Below are 23,484 nucleotides of genomic sequence, written 5' to 3'. Positions count from 1 at the left end.
TGTTTAATACAAATTAAATACAAGAGGAGGTCACCACTCTCCAACAGACCCCAGGGGGGAACACACACACACACACACACACACACACACACACACACACACACACACACACACACACACACACACACACACACACACACACACACACACACACACACACACACACACACACACACACACACACACACACACACACACACACACACACACACACACACACACACACACACACACACACACACACACACACACACACACACACACACACAGTCCCCCATGTGTTGATAGACCATGTTGAAGTCTACAGTCAGGTCAGTTCTTTTACAAACGAGCAGCCAAGTCAGTCTGTCCATCAGTTTTGAGTGAGATGGGGAGCACATGGGGACTTGTTGCAGGGCTGCTGTTGCTGCTCTTTGTTGTTATTTGTTGTTGTTTGTGGTTAGGAGAGCTTGAGACCCTGAACGTTGGCCCTTAGGCCCACCATCTGCTTCTCCTGCAGGACTTTCTCCTGCTTGAACGCCAGCTTGTTGGCCTTCTTCTCGGTTCTCCGCTCCTGTTGGGGGGGTGGAGGGGTGGGGTATATGACATCAGCAACAAAAGTCTTTTCGAAACATGCATTGGCACACACTAAACGGCATTTCCTAGAAAGTGGAGTTATGGGAATGTGTGTCTGTTTGGCAGGCTGCCCCCCTGTTACAGTTACAGATAATTTAACCCACATAAAATCCTGTTGAGACATGTGGAGGAGTTTAAAACCACTGGTGGGTGACGTCAGCAACCTCTGATGCAACTGATCCCCACATTTCAAGGTGCTGGGGCAGAGGCAAAAAAAAAAGCCTCTCCATTCGGGTTCACGACTGGCCAACAGCTTCGCCAGTTCACTGTTGCCGTGTACAGCTGACCAAAGATAGTCCCAGAGACGATTTATCATTCTAAGATCATCTATTTTAGTGGAGTGCCATCAGAACATACGCTAATCTCCTGGATTAGGTCTTCTAAAACAGGTATCGCTTGCAGTTGCAGTCTTAAGTGTCCGCAGCAATTAATCCTGTTACATGTTCAAAGTTCACCCAGAAGAGAGGGTTAATCCATAACGCAAGAGGGAATTCAAATAGGCCTCGGCAGGCACAGCTCTGTTAAGTGGCTTGGGTAAGCAGCCTAAACTGGGAGGGATGGGAGACGTGTGTGGCGAGATGGAGGAAGTTAGTGCTCCTCATCGTTTCTGTCGTCGTCCCCTTAGATAAACTCTGATCTCCGATTTAATTTGTTTATAGAGTAGAGTTCTGATTGGATTGCACTGACCGTCGTGACCTTACAATGCCAGTATATGTTTTCTGCAGTGGCGGACATTACTTCAGTATATTTACTCAATTACTGTACTTAAGTCGCTTTTTCATGTATCTGTACTTTACTTAGGTATTTCAATTTTGTTAAACTTTTTACTTTTACTCCAGTAATTTATAAGCCAAATATCCTACTTTTTACTCGACTACATTTTGAGACAGCTGAAGTACAGCTGAAGTTCCTTTTGGAAAAAAGACTGTCCAAATACATGTGTACTTACATGTGTATTTTCTATTAATATTAAGTGAGCTAGGCTTTAAATAATGGTGTTGTCTAACCTATGTTATTGTTATATCCACTATTTACTGTACCTTGTTGACCCCTTGACCATAACTAGACTCATGACGCCATCGAGCAAATGATGATAGACAATCTGACACTGTCAAACACAAAAGGGAATGTCTTGATTTGGTCCGAAAGTGTAAAGCATTCAACAAAGCAAAAAGTGGTTACTTTGAAGTATCTAAGATAAGATATTACATTACTTTGTTTTTAGTTATTTTTACATACAACAATTCTTAGTTGATTTTGTCCTTGAATGAAGGAGACAGGCTCAAGGAATGCCTATGTCTGTGCCAAATCATTTCAACAATAGTAAATGCAACTATGTAGTCATAATACATTTCAGAACTTTTACTTTCGATACTTAAGTACATTTGAAGACAATTACTTTTGTACTTCCACTCAAGTGGAAATGTAAAAGGAGGACTTCTACTTTTACTGGAGTAACTATTTAACCATGTGTATCTCTACTTTCACTCAAGTACAGGATTTGTGTACTTCGTCCACCATTGGTTTTCCGCAAAGGTATGTTTAGAACTAGCTATTGTTATTATAGGTATTACGTTGGGCGGTTCCAGTCAAGTTTAACTAGTATGAATCTTTATTTTGAATCCTTTTTGTTTGTTTGTGGACATGGAAATAGTAATAAATAGAAATAGATCATCATAAATGTGCACAGCCAGGGATAGTCTTTTACAAAGTATTTTTGATACTTTGTGAAAAATGACTACAAGAACAATTTTCACCTGTGATAAACTAGTTTAAGTTGGGCAGGGCTCCAGACTAACTTTTTGCACTGGTTGCACTGGTGCGCCTAACTTTTTTTCTTAGGTGCACCAGCACAAAAGTTAGGTGCACCCAAATGTTCAACCACATTGCATTTAACACCGCAGCAGGTTCACTTTTCTTCCTTAATTACTGTCCTATATAGGTTGCCCTATGACTTATGATTTACAATTCTACAAGAAAAGTAACTTAATGAAGTGTTGGTGCTTTAAGTGCTTCACTGAGCTGAAATTTAAACTTAAAACATCTCAAGATGAATTAAATAAAAATAACAGTGAGTAAATTAACAGTGCACGTCTTTTAAGGGCTTCAAACTGCACATCTCATGGCTCAATGTCTTACATACTATCCTTCATGATCTTTAGGCCTTGGCTAAACCAGCTCGCCATGCTAGCATCTTCCATAGAAATGTATTTGAGCACAATTTAAAGAGATGTTCCAAGTAGCCTGGGGGATTTTTTATGTGCTTTTGCAATGATGATTGCAATAATCATTTGACAGCCCCACAATGCAATTTACTTTTTAATTTTAGTATTTTTAAATTTTCAATAAGAACATCACTATGGTTAATGCAGTAACGAAATGGTAGGCCTATTATTATAGGCTATTGCAATGACTTGCCATGCTCGATCTAAATGAGTCTATTCAATTCACCGTACACAATGACCACAGTTATACATGCCAGGAATATTCGGGCTTTAAATGTAGCAGCGATATTCGGTTTGCGCCAAATACCGGATTAAATTGATTGATGCCATCAGAATGAGTTTACACAACTCGCGCGCAAAACAAATATTGCTGTTGAAAACCGGGTTACTCCCTCCTTTTCGGCGATATCTGTATCTCTGTCGTTCGGGAAGGCATTGTATGCATTGTTCACAATTTTAAGACGTCTTTTCATCTGCAATGACTCCTATAAATTTGGCGCAAGTGGCATTCCTGTACGTCGGGTTTACGTTCAAACTATTTTTCTGGTGAATTATTATTTCGGACTGAACTTGGTGAAGGGAAGTTTCACTAGGCCTATCGTAGGCAACGATAAACTTGATCATCATCTCGGGCTCGTCTGATCGGTTTGCTGCTGCCAGCCGCCGAAAGGCAGTGGGGAGAGGGGACATTTATCTCAGCCTATGTGACCACACTGTAATGCAACTACATCCACTCTGTTTATCTGAAGGGTCTCTGACCTCTCTCTCTCTCTCTGCAGCACACGCATTTTCAAATTTACACACAGGCACTGGGCCACGGCCAATCAGAGGGAAGGTCCCGCCCTTCACTATCTGTGATTTGTTTAAACCACGATATTGGCCAAATATGTGTCTGTTATTGAATCAAAGGTAGAGTTTCAATGCGGACACTTTTTCCTCTCTCGAATAGCTGGTCGCACCAGTGCGACCTCCGATTTTTTTTAGTCGCACTTTTGAAAAATTAGGTCGCATATGCGACCAAATTGGTCGCACTCTGGAGCCCTGTTGGGGTAAGTGTGTGTGTGTGTGTTAGTGAGTGCATGTGTGTGGGTGTGTGTATGTATAAGTGTGTGTGTGTGCCTGCGTGCAAAGTAGAAGCACCATTCAACTGTCTGTGTTTAGACACATGGGCAGTATTTATGATACATGTATTTTCAAATAATATTTAAAATACAAATTACAAAATACTATTTTATTTGGCTGAAGAAAATGGATTTGTATTTTGTACCAAAATACTTTATAGGTGTGTATTTTTGTAGTTTAAAAATACTGCCAAATATGTTGGGTAAAAGCAATACTTATCACTCGTATACTACTTTTATTCACACAATGAATGTAGCCTTTGACTTTAGTAATTTGTCCAGAGTTGTTGTGACCAGAAGACTGTGATTCAGGATTTAGGATTCAGAAGATGGTCCAGTGCAAGATGAGTAACATGTAGGTTGCTCACACACACACAATGCACTCCCACACACAATGCACTCACACACACACAAATGCACTTCCACTCACACCAACCTCAAGTTTCTTGTGAACTTTAGTCATCAGTTTCAATATCAAGGAATCTGGGCATGCATTGACAATGTCAGACTTGTCTCCACATTGTTCCGCTTGACAAGCTCAGTTGTGACTTTGAGTGCATCTCTGATGCAGTATTTAGGCTGTGAGATGTAACAGGCAGGTCAGCATAGTTGATCTGCTGACTAGGTTTATGACATGTCTCATAGGCAGAGAAAAGCTGTTGCTCTCAAACACCGTCCACTTAATCAACAGAGTCAGTGTACTGATGAAGGAATAGATTAAATAGACAGATATGGAAGGTTTGCTAAGTGATTTCATGCTCCCTTTAAAGAGTATTCTTATTATTTTCAAAATACAAAAATACAGTATTTTATTTTGATATATGGTGTGGGTACTGTATTTTAGTTTATTTTGATACACCTAAAATTATAGTATTGGATATCTTCTTTTAAAAAAACATTTTGATGTATTTTTGCCCATCCCTGTCAATGGGCCCTAATGTAAGTAAGGTAAAATGTAAAGTCTAATATAACTATGCAAAATCTATTTAGCAAGTTCAATACTATGAGCAAGATCCTAGCACAAGCACCAGTGCATCAGCTCCAAGCTCTCAGGTGCCACATGATGGTGTTATGACGGCCTTGCATTTGACATCCGGTTGTTTTCCTCCCTGTCTGGAGTCAGTGTGTGCCAGATGTGAATGGGCGTGTGTGTGTGTGTGGGCGCGGTCGTGTTAATTGATGTGCAGGTGCAGGTGGTAGGGAGCAGTGGGACTCCAACCAGCCAACCACATCATTGTTTTGTCTAGTTTGTCTGGTCTGGTGTCCTTTGTCAGCGATTTGAAGCAGTGCCTCCTGTGTTTTGTTTGTTACTAAAGGAGGTAAGGTGTTGTATTAGGTGGTGTAACGTTATTAGGTTACAGAAGTTATATATATATATATTTTTTTTTTAGATTGATTGATCATCATCAGCCTTCAGTAGTTTTGTTTCTTTTCCTCCATCTTTCTCTCTCTCTCCCCCTCTCCCTCCCTCCTCCTTACCTCCCCCCTCCCTCTCTCTCCCCCCCCTCCTTACCTCCTCCCTCCCTCTCTCTCTCTCTCTCTCTCCCCCCCCTCCTTACCTCCCCCCTCCCTCTCTCTCTCTCTCTCCCTGTCCCCCCCTCCCTCCATCCCTCTCTCTCACCTTCCTCTCCTCCTTGATGGCCTGCTTGCGGGCCTTGCGCTCCTCCGTGCCCTCCTGGCGCGGGCGCTGTTGCGTGGCGGCCCGTGGGAGGTCCGAGTCGTTGATGCGCTCCATGCGCTCCACCTGCCGCGCAGTCGGCCCCCGCTTGGGCAGCACATCCAGGGGGATGCCCGTCTTGGCGGACACGCGGATGCCTTTGGCCTGGAGCAAACCAGCCGACGGACAAACAACCAAATAAGCAAACAAACAACAAACAAATAAACAAACACACAAACAAACAAAAAACAAACAAACCAACAATAAAACACACAAACACGCTCAGTCAGTGCAATGTGTAATGAAAATGTTTGTGATTAACTACTGTACGATGATTGTTTGAAGTATCACAGTGCTGCATCTACTTGTAATAAGATGTTTGTTCATGAAGTATTAAAGATGTGTATAGTTAATTTCTATTCTAGTTTGTATTTTATACCAGACACAGTGACACCAAGGTTTCCACTCTGAGTCATATTCCATGACTTTGCCCCACAAATTCACTGACTTTCCATGTCTGGAATGGACTTCCTAAAATGCAATGATATTTCTGAATTTCCATGACCCGTGGGAACCCTGTAACTCTCTTCTTGGTACTGATAATATCTTTGCACAGTTCACTTTTTGAACTACCTCTGTGGCACACACTCAACCATAACGTCTGACTGACTGAATCACTTCCACTTATGCACACTTAATCACTGTCAGTTCCCTGTCGGGAGTCTGAAATCCGGTGCGTTGGCCGTCATTTCACAATAGTATTTCCATCCTCCATTCCCGTAGTGGGGGGTGTTCTTTTCCTGTATGCTTGAGTCACCTGACTAGAAAGGACACTTGACTGTATAAAAACAGCCCTCACTGATGCAGGTTTTGTTATCGTACTCTACCTTTTAAATTGTTCTAGAATTGTTGGGAGAATTGTTTTAAAAAGCTGTAAACTGTTTACCATGTTGTAAGTCGCTTTGGTTAGAAGTGCATCAGCCAAATGTAATGTAATGTAATGGGTCACTCCCTTCTTAGGAGGCCCATTTCTTAGTAATGATCATCACAATAACGACACGATGAAAATGAACGTTATTCTGCAGGCACAATGACTAGCATGGCCTGTTATTATTCTAATGCTTTCTATACTCTGACACTCTAACACTGATCGTGTAATACACTCACTCATCTCCTCCTGCCTAGACTACTGCAATGCCCTCTTCAGTGGTCTTCCCTCTCACTTACTCTACAGGCTACAACACGTCCAAAATTCAGCTGCCCGGTTGCTTACATCTACCCCTTCAAGATATCACATTACCCCTGTGTTAGAAGACCTCCACTGGCTCCCTGTGCCACTGAGGATTGACTTCAAAGTCCTCCTCCTTACCTTCAAGGCTCTGCCCCCACATACCTTGTCTGAACTCCTGCACCCCTACTGTCTTACACACGCCCTATGTCCTCTGATCATGGCCTCCTCACTATCCCCCAAACCCGACTCCGCTCCATGGGCGACCGAGCATTTTCCTCAGCGCCCCCCCCCCCCCCCGCCCCCCCCACCTGCGGAATGCTCTGCCTCAGCAGGTCAGATCTGCTGCCAGTGTCCAGTGTCGACTGCGTCAAGTCTCTCCTCAAAACCCATCTGTTTAGGAAAGCTTTTAACCTATAACCCTACTTTGACCCTCTTTTATTTTCATTTTAAATTGCCCTCTACTTACTTCTTAATTGAACTGGCATATGTCTGTTTCAGGTTAATGGTTTCTTTACCTTAGGAGGGTCCTCTATGATCTTGGGGCGGTTGTACAAGTTAGAGTACGTGCCTGGGGAAACAAAAGACACAAACAATTGCTGTTGAACTCTGACCTATGTGGATATGCTGATAAGAGATATTATATGGCTGGTAGGCTGATAAGAGTAGAACGCAGTTACGCAGAACACACATCAGAGACATTCAAGAGGAATTTAACAAGAGTGGAAAAGGAGAAGAAAGGGAAAACACGAACACACACACACACACACACAATCTTTTAAACTCTTGCACACACACACAATCTTTTAAACTCTTGCACACACACACAATCTTTCAAACTCTTGCACACACACACAAAATCCTTCTAACTCTTACACACACACACAAAATCCGTTTTAACTCTTACACACACACATAGACATACACACACACAGAGTCTACCAAAAACAGCCAGGCATATTGAAACTCACTGATGATGGTTTCACAGTCCCACTTCTCGGCCGGAGGTTCGACCACGATAGTCTCCATCTCCTGCCCTTCCTCTTCATCCTCCTCTTCCTCGATGCCTTCAAGCCCCTTAGGGCCGAGGTCATCTAGCTTCTGACAGCTGAGGTGAACATGGACCAGCAAATGACTTAATATTGGATACTGATGTTGAGCGCAGTAGAGGGTGTGTGTCTGTGTGTGTGTGTCTGTGTGTGGACATTGATGTTGAATGCAGTCGTGTGTTCATCAACATCCATCTGCTCCCTTCTATTATGAATGACTAAAAGCAATGAATAATTTATGGCAAGGCACTTTAAACTGAGCCACTTTGAATTGAGCAAAACAAGAGATTAAGTCATTTTTGATTATCCAGGAAATGGAATTATGGAAAGAGGCGCTTTTCCACTCACAGCAACTATGGAGGATTTAATGACCGACATTCTCTTACTGAGCCTATTCAGGCCATAGAGTGCTTGCAGTGCGCATGTTTACTTGAGGACACGGTGGTTCTGAGAGGTCCCACCAGTGGCGTCATGCCCATTAACAGAAAGGGGCCACGTGCCCCTGCCTGATTTTCTTTTTTGGTAAATCACACCTTTTGTTCCTATAATGCCTCATTCAGGATGTTAATTTGGGGTCATCAAATAGGCCTATAGAGGCATAAAATCCAGGGGTAGGGGTATGAGCACTCATCCGATGTCTGCGCAAGTGAAACTGAACCGCTCTGGAGATGACATGGATAGGCTAGAAGCAACAATATTTAAAACAACTAACAATGTTAATTCCTGTAGGCCTAACTACCAGTTTCAATGAAAACAGCATAGAGGCTGGATATATGTCTCCATGTAAGGTAGTGGCAAGCAGTTAAGTGCTAGCCTAATGCAGGTAGCCAGACAAAAGAGAGGCACTGCAATTTTCTGTATAACAAGATACTGTAGTGAGGAAAGAACAATGTTGTCAAGAAGACCACTTCATTTTATGTTGAAGTCAACAAATCAAAAAAGAGAGCCAAAAACAAATAAATACAATGTTGGCTCTTGGAATGGTTGTCATGGGTACAAACTGAGCGAAGTCAAAATCAAAATAGTGGCAAACACACTTTTGCACGCATAACACAAACACTCCCTCACTGCCACACACACACACACACACACACACACACACACACTTACTCCTGGTCCCTCTGTTTGAAGTAGTCGTTGAGCACCTCCCGCAGTCGTTCACTGTCAGGGTTGATGAAGCCCTCCAGCTCAGCGTTGTCCAGTGCTCCGATCTCGTCGTCATCAAACTGCTCGTAGAACTGAATGACACAACACACACACACAAAGTTGCAGTCACCAAATACAGGCAACCTCCAAGCTGACTCGAATGAACCCTGTTGACATCCGGTCCTCCACATTTGGACACTTCCAAATCACTATACAAAACTCAACAGTTCACCACAACATGTGGCGAGTTTTGCTTTAAAAGCTGTTAACTTTCTATTCAGTGTTTTTCCTTTCTGTTATTTTTTAAAGCATCCTTGTGCACTATAAGGCAGCAAAAGGCACTATAAATCCAACAAACTGTTATTGTTATTATTATTATTATTATTATTATTATTATTAGTAGTAGTAGTAGTAGTAGTAGTAGTAGTACTACTACTATTACTAATAATAATAATAATGATAATAATGATAATATTTAAATGAAGTGGCCATCTTGGTGCTGACCTTCTCGAAGCGGTCGTCCAGCAGTGTGAGCTGCTCGTTGCGCCGCATGACGGACGAGGTGAGCGAGTACTCGGTGAAGCGGCTCCTCGTCTCCTCCTTCATGAACAGGAACTCCCGCCGGCCCTCCTCATCGCCGTCGTACGACAGGCCACCCATCGAGTCACAGTCGCCCTCCTCCTCCTCCTCGCCGCTCTCCTCTTCATCATCCGTGTCCTCCCACTCATCATCATCATTGTCGTCTTTATCACCACCACTGTGGAGGAGAGGACCGTGGTTGTAATACAGGCTCAATTTAAATAGGGTCCTCTCAGACACAACAATCAACAAATTCACCACAAATGTACGCAATTGTTTTTTTTTTTACACACTTGACTAAAAGATGGAATATATCTCATTTCTGTTAAAGTTTCCCAAATGTTTACAGCATATCTGGAAATAAATATCCCTGAGTTTCTGACTGCCATGTCAAACAAAGGTAATGCATAACATCCAATCCAATACACTCATAACAAGTTAGTAAGCTTCACTCCTGAAGTGAGGAGGGATTTTAATCCTTCTTATTCAGATTCTGATGGACACAATCAGTAAGCAGTGAGTGATCATGAACTCAAAAACATAAACTCCACTACACCTACCCTGTGGCCTGGGCTGTGTTGGCCTTGACGATGAAGTCATCATCTAGAATGTTCTCAGGGTCGTCGTAATCGAAGTCGTCGTCCAGAGCAGCCACGATGTCGGGGTCCATATCCAGCCGGGGCCCTATAGGTCAGAAATCATTCTTACAATGTATCCATGGCAACTGTGTCTCACCCATAATCAAGACTTTCTCTCGTGTATATTGTTGCACTGTGTTGGTGATTTCTCAGCTTTTGCTCTTTCTGTAATATATTACAACTTGCTGAGAATTTTTTTACACACACATTTGAACACAAAATCAATTGCGAACTTCCATTTAAATCCCATTCACATGTAGCCTCATGTCAATGTCTGTATGTAACACTAGTGCGGTATGTTAATAACATGTTTTATACCACTACTTAGTTGGATTTCCTATTGTGATGCACTCTTTAGAACATCAATTAACTTTCACTAATTATACGGCTCTTCACAATGCAAGTAGAATGCTCCATTGATTTGAATGGGATTTCCCAAAGTTCTACCGGTCATTATTTTTGTCTAAGGACCTTTGAATAATGACCGCTGTCAATGGCAACAGATTTTCATTCAAAAGTGAAGGCAGACGGTTGATTAGCTGTGCTCTAAAGAATGTTTGATTCAAGTTCAGCGTGCGTTGCGAACTATTTGTTTCTCAGCAAAAGCCACAACAAAAGGGTAACAAATAAATGTAAATAGACATATCGTGGAGTTTATTTTTTCGTTTTGGCAAGTAGCCGTATAATAAGCGGGATAATGTATAGAACGCCGGTCATTGTTGGGAGAATAAGTGAGCTGGCTCCTCCATGCCTGGGGTCAGTGGGGTCAACCTCACCTGATATAGGGGCAGCTTTGTTGAGCATCCCCACCTTCTCCTCAAACTCAGAGGCGAACACTGACGAGGGTAGGTTGATGGAGGCAGCCTGTGAGACAGAGACAGAAAATGACGACCAATGGGGGGTTAATGACCAGGGAGAGCTCTGAGTGAGGGAAACTTGGAGAGGAAAGACTAGTTTTACCTTCTAAATTGTTCTGTTCTGTGTGTCTTGTCAGGTAAACTGGAGCCATACTGTCTCATCTCACTTTAGAGCAGAGATGACTTCACATGAAATCCAAATTCATTCAGTCATTAATCGTCTTTGTCAAAAGGGTTCTTATGAGAAGTCACTGACTTCTCACTAGTTAAACTGCAACCATCAATGGAGCCGTTGATAAAGTCTTCTGGTGAACTGACCTGTTTTGTCTTTTTCCCCAGTGAGAGGTTGCAGATGTGCACTATCCAAACATTATAAACTTCAAGACAGCGCCAGTCTCTACAGCAACACCTGACCCAAACATGTTTAAAAGTTCTCTCTAAAATGTCTCTATTTCAAATGCGAGGCAGAAACAACGACAGTTATCAGTAAACACCCAGCTCTCCGCCAACAGACAAAGACGAGCAAAACCAACTATCTCTCCTCCTTACAGGAATAACTTGGACGTCCACCTCATCTTCGTCATCCTCCTCGTCGTCATCCTTCTCCTCTCGGGCGACGGGTTTCTTCTGGGGGAAGGTGGAGGCCACCAGCTCCGTGGGCTGAGCCACCTCCCTCAGGTGCTGCAGGTAGTTGTAGTCATCGTCGAAGAACACGCCGAACTCCCTCTGCTCGTCACGACGCTTCTCAGCCTCCACCTGGACCAACGGATGGACAGATGGAGGGAGAGGGAGAGAGAGAGAGAGAGAGAGAGAAAGAGAGAGGGAGGGAGAGAGACAGAAAGGGAGAGGATTTTATTTAATATCATTTTGGCATTTAATGTCAGTTCCAAACAACTGTTGCAGGCACACAAGCAAAACCGGACTATTCAATGCAACTATCTGTTTCATACAAGCACCAAGGCATTTGAAATGTAGCCTACACCAGGGTTTCCCAAACTTTTTTTCTGGGGACCCACTTTTTAAAAATGACAGACCATCGCGACCCATTTCACTTCAGATCTACAGTAACATGGAACCTGCATGCAACCACCAATATTGTTTTAGACCCCATGTTCTCATCTCTTGGGGATATTCTTGCATGCTACGCAGTCATCACTCCTCAGCATAAGCTGTTCCTGTATTTCTAAAGAGAGATGTTGTAGGCTACGTTGCGTTGCAGACAAATGGATCCATAACACCGTCAATTCCTATGCAAACATAGCAAATAACTCAAGTCGTTATATTGTAGCCTACTTGTGGAGGTCTCTTTTTTTGGAAAGTTGAATCCGCATTTTCCCCTGGAGTTAAACGTTTGACGCAAATTGAATAGCCATGTCAGGCATATGGATTGCTGCTTTAGTTGACTAGATTTTAATCGGTGAAGTTGAAGAGCTGGTGTCGTTAATGTACATCCAAATAGGCCGATTCATGTCCCTTGCATTTTGCAACTGCGAGGTCCATGGCAGGAGCCCCACATAAATGTTTCATTTTGCGAGTGAGACGTCCACATTGTCCCCTCTGCGACGCGTTCGCCCCCCAGTATCAGAGCTATTCTAAATGCAAAATTGCACAGAGGGCCGTGACTGTGGTAAACAAACTATATCCTAATAGAAAACTGATAGCTTTCCTGGCTAAATTGTATAAGTCAGGCCTGACAACATAAATTGTGCTGGCGACCCAAATAAAATATCCTGGGAAACACTGGCCTACACCAATACCATTTTTTTTTATTAAAAAATTGACATTAGTATACTACTATCAATTTACATATTTTCTGACATTAGTATACTAACTTATAGCCCTACTTTCATATCCCAAATGACAACAACACTTTGACAGATTAGCACTGAACCAGTGTTCATTTAATTCCAAAGATCTGCTCTCGGGAGAACTTTGAAATCCATATTGCTGCAAACAGGGAGCATGGCGCACTAACTGTCAAGGGCCTCTTCCTCTTACTTTTGTGGCTGGCAGGAGCACATGCTGAGGGGCCTTCTCATCCGCTGCTAGGGGATCTCTCTGACTTCTGTGGACAAGGTGGAAGGACACAGCATTCTTCTTATCGATGAACGACCTCTTCTTTTTGTGTGGCTGAGGAAAGATGATGACACACAGTGCTTATAGACGGCACACATCACCACCACACATCACCACCACCACCAACACTATATTATAGCATACTACATTATCATAGAAACAAAAGAAACATTCAATTGAACGACTAAAATCATACAAGAGGATGAGAGGAGGTTATGTAGGCGACACACACACACACACGAGGGTGAGAGTAGCTGATCCACATAACATTGAAGTTGAACGATACAAGATAATCGTGCACTGACATGACCCTTCAGTATACACATGTTACCATTAATTTGTCATACGGACGTACGAATGGCATGTTGACCCAACATTATTACCATGGACCAAGGTAAATGTTTTAAAAAAAACAAACAAATATTACGGTTAATGATAGCCCACAGCACACGTTAGCTATAACGCTAGTTAAATGCCTACAAATCGCTAAATCGTTATAAGTCAAATTCTTACCATTTCTGCCTTTGTTTAACGTATCCACAAATTAGTTATTATCTTTCAGACCTGAATAACAAACTTTTTCCTTAGAAACGGATGTAATGACAACAAAAATGCATTATTGTTTGTGTGTACTTCTTCAACACAGGCAGACACGCGTTCGCCACCAGGTTGAAAGAACCACTTGAAACCGGAAGTGGACCATGTGCAGAGAAATTTGTCGATGTGCGCGAGAAATATCTTCTGTTGGAGCCAAATTGAATAAACAACGGTATTTTGTCATTTCAATGTTTGAAAAAGTAAACGATATACTATAGAAATTACATAGAAACACAAATATGTGATTGACAAATTGGTTTAGTCCAACAGACTGTATGAATAGATCAGATTGCATGAATACATCAGACACGACTAATCGAGTGTAGGCCAGTGACGACTGTAGGCTATTCTACTGGAAACATTATGTCCAACAATAATGACTTGCTAAGAAGGATACAAGGATACAAGGAAGTTTATTGTCACATGCATATAGTTACTGGAAGTAAGAAATGCAGTGAAATTATGTCTGGTGTCAGCCTATTTGTGCATTTATGGGGGGGGGGGGGGGGGTAAAAAGTGCAGTGGAAGAGGGGTTTAGTAGATTAAGTGGCAAGGGCTGCATAAGAAAGGTGGGGGAGGATTGGGATTGGGGGGGGGGGGCACCAACAAGGAGCACCCAAGAGCAACAGGGGCAAGGAAAAACTCCCTTACCAAGGAAGAAACCTTGGGCAGATCCACGGCTCAAGGGGCTAACCCAACTGCCAGGGGTCTTGGTGTGTGTGTTGGGGGGATGACAGGGGAGATGGGATAGTGTGCTGTGTATGTGGGGAGAGGGCAGTGTGCAATATGTGTGTTGGAGAAGCTTCCTCATGAGACAATGTGCTGTGTATTGGGGGGGGCAGTGTGCTGTAAGTATGTTGCGGATGTGTGTTGGAGAAGCTTCCTCATGAGACAATGTGCTGTGTATTGGGGGGGGGGGGCAGTGTGCTGTAAGTATGTTGGGGATGTGTGTTGGAGAAGCTTCCTAATGAAATAATGTGCTGTGTATGTAGGGGAGGGGGGGCAGTGTACTGCAAGTATGTAGAGGAGGCTTACTGTAGCAAACAGTATGATGTATGTATGTGAGGTGATGATAGTGATGATGTAAGTGTGTGTGTTTTTTTTGTGTGTGTTGGGGATGGGGGTGGGGGGGGGGGGGCAGAAAGGCTAGGCAATCAAGGACATGGGTAGATGGAGGAGAAATCAAAATAATAAATAAAAAGTTCTATGGAGATGTGCAAAAGTTGGAGAAAGTCAGATATGTGTGTGTGTGTGTGTGTGTGTGTGTGTGTGTGTGTGTGTGTGTGTGTGTGTGTTTTGACGTGTGATGAAATAAGAAAATAAATAAAAGGTCCGTAGCATAGGGAGAGGGATGTAAAAGTGCTAAAAGTCTTGTAGGTGTGTGTGTGTGGAGTGAATGTGTGCAAAGTCAGTATAGTGTGAGTTCAGAGTTCGGGTGGCCTGGGGATAAAAACTTCTCCTGAGTCTCTCAGTTCTGGCTTTGTGACTACATAGGCGTCTTCTTGATTTCAGCGGTAGGAATAATCCATTGTTAGGATGAGAAGAGTCCTTCAGAATCTTTTGGGCTCTTAGGAGTACTCTTCTGGAATAGATATCTTGTAGAGCAGGGAGTTGAGTTCTTATAGTACATTCAGCTGAGTGCACTACTCTCTGCAGAGTACTACAATCTCTAACTGTGGAGTTCCCATACCAGGTGATGATGCTACCAGTTAGAACACTCTCAACCGCTGAAGTGTAGAAGGCCTTTATGATGGATGTAGAAACTTTGAATTTCCTTAGCTGACGAAGGAAGTAGAGTCGTTGTCTGGACTTCTTCAGAACATATTGAGTGTTAACAGTCCATGTTAAGTCTTCAGTAATGTGGACACCAAGGTATTTAAAACTTGTGACTCTCTCTACAGGTTGCCCACTGATCATTAGTGGGGTGTAACTGTAGTTCTGCTGCTGCCTTCTGTAATCCACTACCATTTCCTTGGTTTTATTGATATTCAGTGTCAAGCTGTTAGATTGACACCACTGTGCCACCTCATCAACCTGATCCAAGTAGAGCTGTTCATTGTTGTTACTAATCAGGCCCAAGATCACTGTGTCATCTGCAAACTTGATGATGGAGGTATTGGCTTTGCAGTCATGTGTGTAGATGTTGTACAGCAGTGGACTCAAAACACAGCCTTGGGGAGCATCAGTACTGATGGTTAATGAGTCAGATGTCAGACCTTAACCAGACTCTAACCACTTGTGAACGGTTGGTGAGGAAGTCAAATATCCAGTGACACAGGGTGGAGTTCAGTCCTAAGGCCTTCATCTTTGTGACCAAGGTGAGAGGTACTATCGTGTTGAATGCTGAACTAAAGTCGATGAACAGCATCCTCACATAATTCCCATTCCCCTCCTCCAGGTGAGTTAAGGTGGTGTGCATGAGGTCAAATATTCAGTGACACAGGGTGGAGTTCAGTCCTAAGGCCTTTGTGACCAAGGTGAGAGGTACTATCGTTTCACTATGAAATTCTTCACCTATATGTAATTAATTACTATAGCTAGAAACAAGAAACTACAATGTAAGTATACAGCTGTCATTATTGGCAAGTCCTCACATTTTGCCCTGTCCCTCTCTAAATGTTAAGCAATCCTAAACTAATCCACACCCGAAAACCGCCACAGGCCAATCGTGGCTTAGCAACCCGTCACTAGGCACGGGAGGTCTGACAAGCTTTTCGAGTTTTGCCTGTTCCATTCATTCTGGCCAGGAGAGTCGAATGAAACAAAACGCACATTCGACTTCTGCTTAAATAACTCATGAACGGTTTTGTTCAGAGATGAAATTCCAACTGTATTTGACAGAGGACAGATGTAGGTTGCTAGTGACAAAATATTAGCTTTCAGTGAGGTACGATGTCGTTGTAAATTACATTTCATTGAAAAGTCCCGGTTCTCCCCCTATGTAATAGACGTGCAGGGTGCTAAAGCTTGTCAGGCATAGCAACAGTAAGGAGGGCGGGACTTAGCGAAGGGTGACATGTTTATAAAAGGGAAACAACGTTTTTTATACTTTTCATGCATGGCTTATTTTTTCTTTTTTTCTTTTTTTAAGCAACACCAAAGATTTTTTTGTACCTTAAAATAATGTTTCCAAAATCGTTTCAGTGGTTCATCAACTTGTAACAGGGTGAACGGCACTTCTGCATTCGCTTCGCAGCCCTTTATCGGCTATAGTTTGCCAGATCAGTTAGCGGATCTGTAGTTCGATGGAATGAGACATAAGAAACTAGAATTTTGACTTGCGTTTGATGTCGCAATAAATCGTACTTTCATAAATCATGCAACGTATTCTACCTTGTCTGTGAACATTGTTATTTATAAAGCCGGTGCTGGATAAACAAATAGCGTGCGTGCAACAGAGGGAAAGTTATTTGGTGTTGCTTTAAAAAGAAAACAGTAAAACAGGAATAAATAGGCTAAATAAATTAGTGGAGAACAAAAGGAGAGGAATAAGCAATATCATCATTTACTATCATAGCGCACACACTTATGAGTTCAGGGACCTGATGGCCCAGGGAAAGAAACTGTTTACAGTCTTGTCCTGCTCTTGAGGCACTTGTATCTCCTGCCAGAGGGCAGTAGGTTGAACAGGTGCTACCCTGGGTGTGAGGGGTCATCAGTGATTGCCCTAGCTCTCCTGAGACACCGCATGCAATGTCTTCTAGCGAGGGTAGGAGACTGCTAGTGATGTGTTGTGCTGTCTTTATGACCCTCTGCAGGTTCTTTCTGTCCTCCACAGTGCAGTTGGCAATGTAATGCAATGTAGTAATGGCAATGTAATGCAATGTAGGAGGCGGGCAGGTGAGGATAGTGAGGTCAAGCGGTCTACTGTAAGCCCCACTATACCCTGGGCGCTAGCCCTCACCCCATTTCCCTTTGGCCACCTCACTCTCTTGCACGTACCGTTTATAATCCATTTGCAGTTTTTGAGCAATGCACACCTTATTACAACGTGTCCTTCCTGTGTAATATTGACAAGTATGACTGCTCCACCAGGGCTTGTGAGGAGCACTGGTGCTGCATATCAACAGACCCCACTATTCACTATCCAATCAGCAGTAGGCCTAGCGACAACCAATTTGGGCCCACACATGATCACACACACACACACACACATACACTCACTCACTCACTCACATCCATTGGAAGTTACAGCCCTAAAACGACATAGATATTTTCAATTATAAATCAATTATAATATTAAAAAATATTGTTATTTTTGACAATAATATACCAAAACAAGATATATTGTGAAAATTAGAATAATATTATTCCCTGACATCTTAATGGCATGTTTACAACCAAGCATAAAACATAGAATCTGCAGTCCACTGTTGCATGGCTATTTTATCAATATACAAAATAAATACTTGAGGAAACCATTAAAAATCGATAGTAATGAGTGGGGGACTTATCCAATATTTAAATAAATATTTTTAGTTGATGAAATATTTAGGATAGTGCCATTTTTAGATTTTTAGAGACCAAAACAATGGCCGCCAGAGATGTTCTCAGTTGAGGAAAAGAGTATGATCAAGACTAATTTGAAAAGTCATGTGGTCACATACAAGCACACTATTGGTTCCTTTACTTCTCGCCTTTTAAGAAAAGCACTTTTCATTGCTGTTTGCATTTTTGTGTTTGAGAAACTGAGAGAGAGATGGTATGTCACCCTGAGGCAGGGGTGAAAGTAGTTTTTATTTCTTGGTGGTACTATGATATAGAGTTCTAATGTGCTCGCAAAGCGCGCACCGAAAATTTCACTTAGCCTAATTATTTATTATGTATTTGTTTGTTTATTTACTGTATTATAGTCTACTTATCAACCATTCACTATGACTTCTTATCACTCTAGTATCACTAGATATCTTTAACTCACCTGTATCTGTTTTTGATTATGAATAAATTGCAAACACTTAATTTCAACATGTATTTATTTATTTAGCCTAGTTACTCTGCTCGCTCCCACTTCCAATCGTTTTTTTATATAGGCTACTGTATATCATGAAACACGTTTCTTTGAGTCATGCAACATACTGTAGCGTTTCACTATTATGAACTGGTTTATTGTCACAAAGCACACTATATATAACACAGCGGGCCATGTCAGGCCCAGAACCGAAAGAGGCAGAACTTTCTCGAACAGTAGCCTATATTCTCCGGGGGTCCCGCCCCCCTCTCGCCAGGCTGCCAACCATGAGCGTGCCCGGGGTTATGCATAGCGCGGGCACTCCCTGATTGACAGCCGGTCGCTACAATACTTCTGTCCGCTAAAACACTTTCATTATTGCTGCGCAAGATCTGGTTAAACCGTACACGCGCTGTCTGTCTCTTGTCTCTCCAGCGAAACACTGCACACATAAAACCAGAAACGTCCGTCTGCTAAAACACTTTGGATACCAGTGCACGTTGGCGCAATTAGGCTACTGTACGCGCGCTATAGCTTGCTCGTTGTCTGTCCAGCTGCACGGGAGGTTTAGACACAATTTAGATACAGTTCAGAATATATTTTGGGGGAAACGTGTTGCTACTGGTAATTTGACGTTAGCAGTTGTGTTGTCATGCTGAAAGTGCAATATTTTTCAGAGACAGTATAGTTTTCTTTCCGGTACGGCGTACCTTCTCCAAATATTTTAGTGGTACTCCGTACCGGCCAGTACCGGCTTACTTTCACCCCTGCCCTGAGGCAACACTATGCAATAGAGGGATATGGGGCACGTTTTTGAGCAATGTTGATGAAGTTGTCAAGAACTTGCTTGAAGTAAGTTGCTCAATACATGCCAGAACAACAGGCAAACTTACAGTATAAGTGTTGAGCAGGTAACCATGTGGTTGAGTGAGTGCGTTGGTGTGAGAGAGGGAGTATGTTGTGTGTGTGTGTGTGAGCTAACTACAAATTACCAGAGATGGTTGATAAAGTTCTAAAGGATCTTTGACATTACTCACCCTGCACTGGATCATCTTCCTGAATCTCAATATTCTGATCAGTCTGGTCAAATTCATTGAACTATAAAGATCTTTATAGATCAGTGGGTCCAATTGCTAAATCAGCACCAGTCAGAGGCTACATTAATTGTTTTGCACCTTTATGATGTCATCACATCACATCACCAGAAATAGTTTTTTTTTTTTCAAGAAATAGTCGGCAGTAAAAAAAATACAATACAAAAATACAAACCAATTTTGATACAAAATACTCAGCCATACTCAGCTCAACCCAATAAAATACAAATGACTAAATACTATTTTGTATTTGAAATACATATTATACATGTGTCATAAATACTGGTACTGCCAATTAAATGGTGCTTCTACTTGGGCAGGTTGATAAAACATTTTTATTCTGGCTGGATTAGGGTACAATCTCAGAAATGGGCAATTCAATGCAAAACTGTCACATCCATAACGGCAACACAATGCCATGGTATTTAGTTGGCGTTATGGATGTGACAGTTTTGCGTGAAATTGCCCAAATATAGAAATAGTCATTTAAACACAAGTAGTTGCAGTCAGTAAATACACTTGTTAGGTCTGTTTTCAGCCTTTATTTAAAAGTTGCCCCAAACATCACCCATATAATTTTCACAGCAGTCAGAAAGACATAGTTCACAAACATCTCTTAAGGTTTGGAGTCTTCGTGTCTTGTGAGTGTTGTGTCCCGTGTTAAAATACTGTGATCATACATTTATGGCGATTTATTAAAGGGCTTTGCAAAGTGTAAACCTGAATTGTCCTTTAACAAAACAAACCTCGATGCTGTAACTACAAAAAAGGTGTAATCTCATATGCTCTTTTGGAAAAGAAAAAGGAAAGTTGCATTCAGAATAAATTCAATTCAACGACCATTACATCAATGTAACTCTCTTTCTTTCCATTAGTTGTTTACTATACAAGCAATAACAAGGATAAAGGATTGTAGACTAAATAAGTATTTCTAAGAAAAAAAGTCAATACAGTGTGGAACACAGAATTATAAGTGACAAAACAATAACAGTGCAGGACATTATGATTCTGATTCTGCAAACTATTGGCTGGTAGCTGGCCTATAGTCAAACATGGCCAGCTTGCCTAGTCAAACAATGTTTCCTTGCATGGCCTTGGTGGTAATTTGTTGTTAGTTGTCTTTTTTCTGTTCCTGCTGTGTCCTTCAGACGTTCATGGATAATAAAAGGAACTGGAAACAATGCAGAGACAAAGAAACCAAGAGGAGAGCAAAAGTGAGTCTATGATCCACAATAAAGACATGGTTCACCCGAATGTGATGCAAATGTGTTTAGTGCATTACACGTGGTGCAGGTTATGCACGGGTGGTGGAGAATCCATACTAAATAACTTTTTAGAATTATAGTAAAAATATCATAATAAAATGGGACAAAGAATAAACTATAGGAACAGTGTGATTGGGCATGCTAACAACAGTGCAATTCATCCTCCATGCTCAGTTTATTCCTGTTGGTACATTCCATTCAGTGTTAATAAAACCTGTTGGGTCTGTGACTCTGTGGTGCTTATATGTTTTTTTTTTTTTTACAGCGAGTAGAAATTTTTTCCTTTTGTCATGTTCAAGCCATCCACACCCAGATATGGCATCAATGGCATCTCTAACACCTGCGATAAATCTCATGACTCACCTGTGTCATGTTCATAGTGACTTCCCCTCTCTTGAGCCTGTCCAATGCCTGGAAGACTCCTGAAACAGCCAAACATGTTTTTGTTAATGTTGATCTAAATGTTGTTAATGTTTGATCTAAATGTTGTTAATGTTTGATCTAAACGTCGTTAATGTTTGATCTAAATATGATGAGTGAAGGTTCTAATACAGATCATAATAGATCAGTTCTGAAGTTGAGCGAACAGCGATGAGGTGAGAATGTTGACACGTGTCTCTCTGTTATCTCTGAGAGTGATGACCTGTGACCTGCTGTGAGTTGCTGTGTTACGAGAGGTGCCCTCTCGTCCTCCATATTGGGATCCACTTACTGAACATGTTCTCTAGACGCACGATGCAAGTGAGGTAATCATCAAAGTCGATGTCGTAGTTGTCGTCGGCAAAGCGCAGGCCTATCAGCTGGAGCAGTTTATTATTCAGCTGCATACCTGGCCACAGAGGGAGGAAGAGGACACGTGATGATGATTTGTTGCTAGGAAACACAAAATATGGCCTCATGTACAGGAAGTGCCCACAGACATAAAACAATTTTTAAAAGTCAATGTATGACAAGGTCATGGGACACTATGGGCAAAGAAAAGGTGCTTTAACTGCTACTACATATTGTCATACATTGAGTGCATGTTTTCAGTAAAGTTTCCTAATGAATGAAGAACATGTCAGCCAGAGAGAATCCTGGCATTAACTGCTGGAGTTATACAGTTCTGTTAAGTTCCCTGTCAACAGAAGCCAGCAGCAGAGCCAAGCCATGACTAACATGGCAGACCTAGACTGCCCCCTAGTGGATATGTAGCCTACTTATGGAAAAAAAAATTCTTGGTATAGTCAGAGAGGGTTAAAGCGGAGCTTGTAATCAAGGATCTTTGCTATAGTCCCCTTGACCATTTTCAACATTATTTGTGGGTTTGAGTGTGTCTACTAACTGTGGGGACTTTTACCTGCAGCATTCAGAGCAATGCGGAGCTCGTATGAAGACATGCGGCCAGAGCGATCCGTGTCAAAGGAGAGGAACAACATCTGAAAAACATCACAAAGGCTACCTGAACAACGCTCAATCATTTCTATGGAAACAGGCGGATAACAAAGTCTATTTTTTTAAACAACAGAAAGATTTCCAAGACGACGCCTAAGCCTCTCAATGGTTTCCATAGAAATATGAAAACACATGTACCCTAGAACTCTCAAGTACTGTGACAACATGCTGGTAGCGTGACATGTCTTTCTCTAGATCTTATTTATACAGTCTATGCTCTGGACTGGTTGGTAACCTACTATTCTAGAACCTCCATATTTACACAGATTCAAACTCTCAATGGCATGCAACATACGCAATACATTGAAAACATTGTACTTACAATCCATTTCTTTAGTTTATCCCAGAAGATTTTAAACTCCTGAAATTCAAGTGTACCCGTATTGTCCACCTAGAATTCATCATATATAGGAAAACATAACATGCATTTCATTTGACTTTGTACGAGGCATGGTATATTATCATTATAGTTCCAGTGATGATCTGTTTCATATTAAAGGATACATCCATCAGGTTGATGATGCTGTGGCAGGTGTTGAGACTGAGGCCCTCATACTTGATCTCTTTCCCTGTGGGGGGTAGCAAAACATGAAAATCCTCAACTGTAATAAAAACCCAATTGTCCCATTTTCATCATGAGATTAATGCGACATGAATGAGAAAAACAAACAAACAAACAAACAAAAACAGTCTAAGCCTAGGCTACAGCTTGTTAACAACACATATTGAAACCTAAAATACATCTTAAACTTGCTGGAAAAACAACAATGGCAATAAGGTCACTATGACCAATGCAAGCAATGGAACAAAGTAATGACTAAGGTATTAACGGATATATGGATTATTAATACTACAATACAATGGGATTTTAATACATTACCAACACTTTTACGTCTGCTACATTTCTTGAAACATGCTGTTATAATATTCTTATTCTACTTCTCACGTCTGGGGT

General features: G+C 41.8%; 2 protein-coding genes across 3 annotated transcripts in view; both read right to left on the bottom strand.

Moving 5' to 3' along the window:
• Positions 1–189: 189 nt before the first annotated feature.
• Positions 190–13,883, bottom strand: ltv1 (LTV1 ribosome biogenesis factor). Of its 2 annotated transcripts, none has more exons than XM_076289533.1 (11): positions 13,705–13,883; positions 13,114–13,245; positions 11,686–11,871; positions 11,035–11,122; positions 10,181–10,304; positions 9,546–9,798; positions 9,006–9,133; positions 7,818–7,954; positions 7,365–7,417; positions 5,583–5,783; positions 190–553 (listed from the first exon to the last, which is right to left on the bottom strand). In XM_076289533.1, exons 1-11 carry the CDS (start codon positions 13,705–13,707, stop codon positions 440–442), a joined length of 1,419 nt encoding a protein of 472 aa, XP_076145648.1. In that variant the 5' UTR covers positions 13,708–13,883; the 3' UTR covers positions 190–439. The 2 variants fall into 2 exon arrangements, with proteins under 2 accessions (XP_076145648.1, XP_076145640.1); XM_076289525.1 differs by having other exon boundaries at positions 191–553; positions 11,665–11,871.
• Positions 13,884–20,357: 6,474 nt separating this feature from the next.
• capn9 (calpain 9) overlaps positions 20,358–23,484 on the bottom strand; it is a 19,056-nt gene continuing 15,929 nt past the window's right edge. Inside the window, exons 15-20 of the mRNA XM_076289513.1 lie at positions 23,034–23,098; positions 22,852–22,920; positions 22,435–22,513; positions 21,808–21,924; positions 21,459–21,517; positions 20,358–21,001 (exon numbers count right to left, since the gene is read on the bottom strand). Of these exons, the coding sequence (XP_076145628.1) occupies positions 20,975–21,001; positions 21,459–21,517; positions 21,808–21,924; positions 22,435–22,513; positions 22,852–22,920; positions 23,034–23,098 (416 nt within the window). The 3' untranslated portion in view covers positions 20,358–20,974. The remainder of the gene's footprint in view (positions 21,002–21,458; positions 21,518–21,807; positions 21,925–22,434; positions 22,514–22,851; positions 22,921–23,033; positions 23,099–23,484) is intronic.

This window comes from Alosa pseudoharengus, unplaced genomic scaffold, assembly GCF_046254945.1.
Source record: "Alosa pseudoharengus isolate Yale_2024_CS ecotype anadromous, Long Island Sound unplaced genomic scaffold, YU_APseudo_1.1 YU_APseudo_1.1_scf_1, whole genome shotgun sequence".
Classification (NCBI taxonomy): Eukaryota; Metazoa; Chordata; class Actinopteri; order Clupeiformes; family Clupeidae; genus Alosa; species Alosa pseudoharengus.
The sequence above is the reverse complement of the archived record's forward strand: the minus strand, read 5'-3'. Positions and strand labels throughout refer to the sequence as shown.